General features: G+C 35.6%; 1 protein-coding gene across 2 annotated transcripts; it reads right to left on the bottom strand.

Annotated features, from left to right (window-relative positions):
* On the bottom strand, positions 1 to 7243 carry LOC113763224 (serine/threonine-protein kinase haspin homolog). Of its 2 annotated transcripts, none has more exons than XM_027306974.1 (15): positions 7180 to 7243; positions 6932 to 7085; positions 6759 to 6854; positions 5597 to 5687; positions 4753 to 5303; positions 3757 to 3880; positions 3273 to 3382; positions 2843 to 2954; positions 2513 to 2605; positions 2372 to 2433; positions 2154 to 2284; positions 2005 to 2075; positions 1875 to 1927; positions 540 to 606; positions 1 to 420 (listed from the first exon to the last, which is right to left on the bottom strand). In XM_027306974.1, exons 1-15 carry the CDS (start codon positions 7199 to 7201, stop codon positions 295 to 297), a joined length of 1863 nt encoding a protein of 620 aa, XP_027162775.1. In that variant the 5' UTR covers positions 7202 to 7243; the 3' UTR covers positions 1 to 294. The 2 variants fall into 2 exon arrangements, with proteins under 2 accessions (XP_027162775.1, XP_027162776.1); XM_027306975.1 differs by having other exon boundaries at positions 285 to 420; positions 544 to 606.
* Positions 7244 to 8486: the final 1243 nt, after the last annotated feature.

Raw genomic sequence — 8486 nt, 5'->3', positions numbered from 1 at the left:
TCAATCTACGAAGCACCGAGCTTACAAAAATCGTCGAAGCTTCCCATGAGTATATCCAACTTTTCAATTTTTTTTGTCCCGAATACAACAGATATATTGATTGACAAAAGCAGGAAAAGAAAATTTCCATAATACTTTCTCAATTAATTAGGCCACTAAATAACCACATGAAACGGAAACCAAGTTGGTTTCTGCTGTCATCCCCTAGAGCTGAATTTACCAGGACCTTAAATAAGTAGTTGATAAGGGGTTTAAGACCTGCATGTATATCCATGGAAATTAGCAAGTTTTATTTCAAGATTCATGGTTGACAAACAGATCACTGAAAAAAGGATCTGCAGCTGCATCTCTTGCCGAGCCATAACCATTTAAACGCTTCTTCAGTGAACGTAAATCTCTCTGATCTTTGGATGTCCGATCCTGCCACATTATTTAAAAGCAGGTTGAAGAAACCAGAGTTCATAGCATTAATCAACCAAAGTTTATAAAGAGAGCAAGAATTAAACTGTCAAGCAACATGCAAAAAAAAAAAGACTTACATACGATTTCTTTAGTAGCAAAATGTCAACCAAGTACTGCAGCCACAAGACATTCGTCTTCGGAAAACTGTACGATCATTCAATAACAAAATCAAATCTTCTCATCTATATTCAAATTTCTTAAAGAGATTAAAATTTGCAACGCCTTTGTAAACAGAAGCCAAGACTGTTAAGTGACAGAGTATCTTAAATTCAAAGCTGATAATAGAGTAGAATCTTATATCCACTTATAAAGAGACAGTTGATATAACGCACGACGGATAAATATCTCTGGATACCTGCTTATGCTGAACCATAAACTCTTTGCCCAAGTTTTCAACTTTTAAAAACTTCTGATCAGAAATGCTCCTAATGATCCTTCTGAATAGCACATTTTATTGTAGGATTTAGGCAGTTTCATCTCTTTCAGCTATCAAAACTTGCCCCAGTTAGCATGCATTCACGTATTTCAAATGGTGTTCTAAGGCATGTTGCAATACTAGTTGATACTGTATAATTTGAGATTATATTGAGCAATACAAATTGGATGTCAGCTAAAGAATCTAATTCATCTTTTCACCATCTCCTCTTGCATTGCAGTTTTTACGGTTAGGGAGCAGATCCTGAGGGATGTGCTATGCAAATAGCTAAGCAATAAAACGCCCAACAGAGGAAAGAAATTCTCAGGAATAAGATACGTGAAAAGCTAGGTTGGCTATCATCTTCTAGTAGGACATCTAAAGATTGATTGTTTGATGTTTCATTGCAAGTATCTCTGTGCAGTATTTTCTGTTCTGCATTAATAATAAAAAAAAAGTTCTCTTCGACTTCTCTGACCTAGAAATGCACACTGATTTCTACCAGAAATAAATGACCAAATGTAAGTTTATTATCAAACGAAATGTGTAGATCTATGTATTCTGCAGACTTTGCACAGCCACTTATAAACACATATGTACTAGATCCAGTTTCATTAGCGCTTTTGCCTAAATCTAGTTTTTCACTCAACAGAAATTAATGCCTTATTTTCCCCTATGTAGATCTGTCTCAACTGCATCTTAATCAAAGATATGCATCGTATTATCCTTAGCCCTTCAACAGGAACCATCTCATCCATAAACACGAAATAGATATTCTTAAGGTAAATACTTGACATCCTAACTGAGAATGAATCTTGCACAAACGTTATGTACATCACTAATATTGTCATATTGCATGGCATCTTAAATATGACCAACATTGCGAGCCATGTTCTATACATGCACACGGGTGTCTATAGAAGTGCAGGTTTGTGTCATGACGGAGGCAACAGTATCACAGGTCTAAATATTAAAGCAAAAGATCAAGTTTGATTACCTTCCTTGCCAGCATTCATCAGTAACCTCTTTCATCTTTCGGTATGTGTCGAACTGCAACAAATACATGATAGTTAAGCAAATTTTAAATTAAAAGATCAATAAGATGTATACAAACTTCCCTAACTTACTTGCTTATCTCCTTTCGGACCCTCAAATATTTCAGGGTCTAAAGAAAGGTCCAGGAAAAGTATGTCTTCACCTGTGGATAAATTGTTGGACTTTACGACAATGACTTCACACATTGAAAATGCATGACAAAGTAGAAATCAAACTTGACCTGTGTTAATCCTTGAAAGGGTGAAATCTATAATTGATATTAACAATCCATAAGTTCTGACATTCACTTTTCTTCCCTCAAGAGTGAAAGATAGCGTTTCAGAACCTTTCCGACTTAAAAGGATGTTTCCCCTGCAAGTAAGGAAAAAAATTTTCAGTTGCAAGGGAGGTGACAAGAAGCATGGTACCACCCCCAACCAAAAGGCGTGACAACCCTACCAGTGCAGATCCCGGTGTTCAAATTCATATGCAGCTTCAGCTACAGCCAACGCAAGAGTAACCTGCAACATATGACTGACAAGATATTATGCCACATACAAAATAGTAAAACTAAATTGAACATGCAGGCCAATAGCTAACCTGAAGCAGTAAGCTCCGGGCTTCATCAGTGTTCAGAAGCACAAAGCTTTCAAGATCTTTACCCCCATGTTCTTGAACAAATACAACATAGTTCTGAACAACATTTCATGAGTTGTCTTAGTGGATTATATATAATTAATACGAGTACTAAAATAATTTTCTTGAGTTACCTTAGCTGATTATCTTATAATCAATACAACTAAAATAAATATATCTTGGTCACAAGAGTTGAGGCATACCAATGTGCAAATCAATGTTGCCATGGTCAGAAATTATGATGTGTTAGTTGCGAAAATGGCACAGTTAAAATAAGCTGACAAGAAAGGGAACCTGATTTTCTGGAAACTCCTTAGGGTGATCATTCTCTGAACCATGCTTCCCATCCCAGTCTTCCCAGGCTTTGATCAAGGCAGCACCATAGTGACCTTTGCACACCCGCAAACTTTCAGTGACATTACAAAGAAGTACTAGTTAGGTTCAGCTATTCAAAATCTTGCTTACAATAGCTCAAGCCCTTGAAAATTTCTACAATATCTTAAGGAACACCTGGAATGTAAGAAATCAAATAACTAGTACATAACATGAAACTTTTCTGCCTTTTGCCTATTCAGAAATCAACAAGTGACTAAGAATGACAGGCTATGATCCCAAAGAAGTATGAACTGGCATGAAGTGGCACAAAGCATTGTAACAAATTTGACTGGATCGAAACATTAATGTACTCTACGACAAAAACATTGTTAGTGATGAATGAACTTACTCTATTGTTTGTATAAAGGAAGTACATGCATTCAAGACATCATCCCCATGACGTCTTAGCCTATTAAGAGTGCAGGATAGCATCACCTCCTCAAGTAGTTCTTCTGGTCTCTGAAGTATGTCAAAAGTAGCAGGGCAAGAAGCTAAAAATTAGAATTTGGGATCTTAAAATTACTTCACACATAAGTAAAAGAAAAGAACTAGAGACAGAGAACAGATTGACATTTTTTTCCAAATATAGACACCATCCATAGATCCTTAACTTTCCAACTTGGCTCATAACAAGTACAAAAAACATGCTTCATAAAACTAGAGAAAATCTGGTTTCCTTAACCAAAGATCACTTTGATATTTGCAAAGATTAATTTTTCCAAGGTGTTTAACAGAAAATAGAGCAAAGTTTGAAAAAGGAAAACCCAGAAATTTACCTCCAATGGAAATAAAAAATTATTTCACTTGCACAAGTACGAATATGTGTTGATTACCTTTTGCACTTCTCCATTGACCCGAAAATCTCCACCAAATGGGACAATCTTGCACACAGTCTCACCCACCTTGAATGCTTCTCCAAATGTTCCTTCACCAACCTTTGATGTGTTTTCTGAATCACTGAGTTTGAACAAGAATTTAGTTTCTTAATTAATGTCATGATAAAAGTGTAGTGCAAGTGCAAAACTAATAAGAAAAAAAGAGTTAGCAACAAAGATCCCCCTGTCCACCTCCAAATTGCTTATGTGCAAGCACAAGTTGGACTTCGGATAAATTTAGCAGGAAATAAAAGATGTTAAAAGTAAGATTTAGATAACTTGGAAGTATCCAAGAATCTACTACATCACTTGCTGTGAACCCTGCTTAAATTTCTCTATGAGCTCTTTTCAGTCTTCTTTCATTTTGATTTTACTTCCAATCCCACCCTTGAGAAGAGAAGGCTGCACCTGGAAATGTAACTATGCTTCTACAAAATTTACTAAATCACGAAGTAAAATTCAGCAAACTAACAGATTTGTAAAATCCTTTCTGATTTTGTCCAGAACATAGATGAACAAAAACTAGAAGCATAACAGAATCCAGTCACCAATGCCATGAAAATTGACTGTTCTTTAAAAATTGAGGCAACAAGCAATGCCATGAAATATAAATCTGTTGCAAATTGCAAGAGGTACAAGTGTACTGCATCAAGACTCTGCTCGTTCAAACTCAAACATCTTTTCTTACTAGATACAAAATATCAAGCCAAATTTGGTGCAGTGTCACTTTATGTTCTTCCTGAAAATCCCATAGTAGATGTGAAACCACTTAATAACTTCCCCAATCAACTATTTTCTTTTATCTTTTTCATGATTCTGTTTCAAAAAAACAAAAAGAAACACTAGTCCTGATAAAAAAATGAAATCACTTTCTTTGACATAAGCAGGACATAACAAATAAATAAAATCTCAAGCAATCATAATAGGGATTAAAGAGGTAACATATATACAAACCAGTAACTTAAAAGTACATCCAATAGTGTTGAAGGAGCTGACTGTCCACAGGCTGTCAACAGAGCCAACAGTGGATCCCAGCCCAGACCATCCTGTGAATCATGGTATGAAGTCAGGGAGAGTTTACCAACTGCAACTTGAATATCCTCACAGCTCTTCTCGCTACACCTTTCTGCTGCAGAAGGCCTTATGGAGAAATCTCCACTCAGAGAACTAAAGTTGATTCTGTTCTGGATAGATAAGCTTGGATGGATTGGAAGGGATCCATCTTCCAAGGTTCTGAGAGCTGAAGAAACAGATTCCTTGCAAACTGCTGGAGTTTGCAATATCTTTGTCAGAGAAAGGGGAGGCCCACAACCTTGTTTTTGAGCAATTAGCCATTTCCGCAGCACAGATGACAAATGCGGTATGGCCACCTTATCAGTTTGGACACCCATGAGCCATGTACCAGATCTCTTAGGTGAGGGGCTTTCCTCCAACAACTCGAAGGAATCAACCTCTTTAAAATATGCAATCTCTTTATCAAAGCTGGGAGTCTGTATAATTTTTCCCTACATAGAACGAAGAATTAAACTGAAAGAGGGAACCATACATGAGTTGGAAATGCTTCCTACATAAGTCTAGCATTTGTTTTTTAGCATTATATTGTTTCAAGCTAAAATATCAGCAAACCAACAGTAAATGCTATCCTGTTTTTGACTTTTCAGCAATGTTTGAAAGCTACTGAACCAACTTTTTGCTATGCTTCTTAATGCAACCAGTGCCACACATAAGGGAGTAATATGTCAAAAATGTAAAATTCTAGCTGGAGTTTAAGAAATGAGGCAAAGGCATTAGTGTATACCTTGGGAAGAGGTGGTTTCCCTTTCCTTTTACTTTTCCTTTGTTGAGGTTGGTAGCCCACAAATGCCTCAACTGTGATGCTTGTCCTTCCCCTGTGAATTTATGATTGGAAGGTCTTAAAAATGTGTGTTTGGTTTATCATGTATTACGAGCTTGCCACAGAAAGGCTTTCTTCAGGGAATGCTCATGTTTTGAACCGGATAAAAGAGCAATGGACTTAAAAGATGCGGCATTTTTTGAATAACTTATGGTACATTCACTATTTGACTTGACAAGAAAAGTGAACAGGCCAGCCAAATAAAGATGCTCCAAATTTCAACATGAAGAACCTAGATATACGAACAGCAAAAGGGGAAAAAACGACTCCAGTAGTGTGCTCACAGTCTTGTTCCGTGCTACCTCAGGGCAAATTCACAATACCTTCGGTATGCAAATCAGCGCATGCCTTCTATTTAGCATTATTCAGTAGTTTAAACTGGAGTACAAGCAAAATAACAGGCTGACGAGATCTCGCTATAGACATGTTGTTCTGTAGATACTGTTCACCATTGCTATTTTGGGAAAAGTCATGCTTAATAGTATCAGTTCTGAAGGGTATAACAAAAATTGAACCTCTAACCTCATAAAAAAAATGGTAGAAATGACAACTTAAAGCATGGATTAAAACACTACATCCCAACATAGCTCAACCTATCAAATGCAGAACTTCCTGCACACATTTCAGACTATAAAAGATTCAATATCAAAACCTTCACCAGAGTTCCTATCTCTAAGCTACTAGCAGAATGTCCCCTATAAAACATCTTGCTAACTTTCTACTTGTTAGCCATCTTTTCACTTCATGCCTTCATTTACAGAGTAAACCGTGAAAACAAAAATTTGAATTTTGGATACGTGCTAAAAGCTTCAACTTTACTTTAGTTAGTCCTAATTCAGAACCGCAATACCTCATTTCTGATCAAAACTGCCTCACGCTTATTCGAAACTCGGTTAATTTTGACAAGTATAATTAAATGCAAGGAAGTCCACAGCTCTCAAAGATCAAACAGAAACGTACACATGTACAGCTTGCATCACTACATAATATGAAATTGCCACAATGCCGTATTTTTACCATCCCAGCAAAAAATTATTCAGCTAATAAGGAAAATTAGGGCACATACCTAGTGGAAAGTGATCGATTCCAACTAACTCGTTTAGCAGGCACTAAACTCACCCGATTCTCATTTAGCGAAGTCGAACTTGAATTTGACCGCCTTCTGAAATAAATTACTTTAAAAATTCAATATTTTGAAAGAAAAAAGAAATTATATTAACAAAAACGAGAAAGATGGACCTTTCTGTTACAACATCTTTGCTAGGATTCTGGCATTTTCGCCTTCGATACAACACGGTGATTTCTGGTTCTTTCGGCTTTAATGAGTTCCCAAAATCACTGCCACGGTCAAGATTACCATCTTCTTCGGAGAAAATTTCTTCCCAGAGATCACCTAAAAAAAATCATACCGGAAAATATGTGTAATTATGCATTAAAATTCAAACCGAATCACTGTTGAAAATTAGGGCTCCAATTTTCGAACTAACCACTTGATTTTGAAACCATCATTGGAACTTGATAGGAATTTAAATGCAGGAGCAGGAGAGTAACGTTAATTGCTGTCATTTCAGTGCAGGGGAAGCAGGGGGTAGCGATTTAAAAAGGTCTGATGAGCGGGAAGGAGAACTGCGACGTCGTTTTTTGATTGAAAGCAGAGCTCGCTTACGTTTTGGGCTGGAGATGTTTTATTAAAAGGAAAATTTTTCGGCCCAATTGAATGAAGGACAATTATCCAATTAGGATGGATAGAATTTGGGTCCAAAGTAGTTCAAAAATTACCGGTCCAAATGTAAGAAGGTCAATTTCTAGTTTTTTATTTTCTTGGATTCTTTTACATTTATTTTGGAAATGGAGAGGAAGAATTGACTCATTGAAAAAGTGTAATATTCCACCTCTCCCCTTAGTGTATAATAAAAGAGGGAGTAGATTAGAAATTATCGAGTTAAAAAAAGAAAGAAAAAAAAAAGCGAGTGTGAGGAAGGGAGACAATCGTTTCTTTTTTATTCAATTTTGTTAGACGAGAAAGAAAAACTAATCTATAAAATATAATGACTTTTGTATTATATTTTCTTGACTGTTGCCTCGCTATTATTTCTTCTTTTCCTCTTAATTACAATGACATCAGTATTAGGGTCATTTTGGTACCGTAAATCTATGTATTTTTCTTGCTCCAAATTTAGTTGTCCTCCATAATTAATGTGGTTTTGTAACAAGAAGGAATAAAGGCCTTGTTTGGCAAGCAAGTTTTTTGCCAAATTTGTTTGCTATAAGTTTTTTAACAACTTTACCTACAGTAACATCAAAAAACTTTTCAAAAATTTAAACTATACACTTCAAAATATTCAAAAATTTACACACTTCAAAATTTTTTTCTACAATTTCTACAGTATTTTACAGTAAAAATTAAAAACATACATTCAAAAAATTCACTTACCAAACGAGGCCAAAATGTAACACAAAAACAAAAATAGTAGTTCGTTATCCTTAATTCTTATTAATGTGAATAACCCCTCCCTTTCCCCCAAATTATTATTATTATTGTACTTTATGGATGCAAGAAAATTGTATAATTTGATAATTTTTCCTTTTAAAAATTTATTAGTAATCCGTTACCTCTCAATTACAAGTGAAAAAAAAATCTACAATCTAATTTTAATCTGCCACATCTACATCCATTGATGGTACTGGTTAGCAACACAAGCAAGATTAAGGTTTATGACTTCAAGAATCGTGTCTAAAATACCACGACTTTATATTAAACACTATATTGTACATACTGAATCTTCAAATCTTA

The sequence above is a fragment of the Coffea eugenioides genome, chromosome 2 (assembly GCF_003713205.1).
Source record: "Coffea eugenioides isolate CCC68of chromosome 2, Ceug_1.0, whole genome shotgun sequence".
NCBI classification, from domain to species: domain Eukaryota; kingdom Viridiplantae; phylum Streptophyta; class Magnoliopsida; order Gentianales; family Rubiaceae; genus Coffea; species Coffea eugenioides.
This window is presented reverse-complemented; position numbering and strand designations above follow the sequence as displayed.

Coding starts and splice junctions, on each gene's coding strand:
- LOC113763224 (XM_027306974.1), bottom strand. CDS start 7,201: ATGATGGTTTCAAAATCAAGTG. Junction 3,383..3,756: donor TCAATGGAGAAGTGCAAAAG/GTAATCAACACA, acceptor GACATACTTCAG/AGACCAGAAGAACTACTTGA. Junction 2,434..2,512: donor CCCGGAGCTTACTGCTTCAG/GTTAGCTATTGG, acceptor CATATGTTGCAG/GTTACTCTTGCGTTGGCTGT.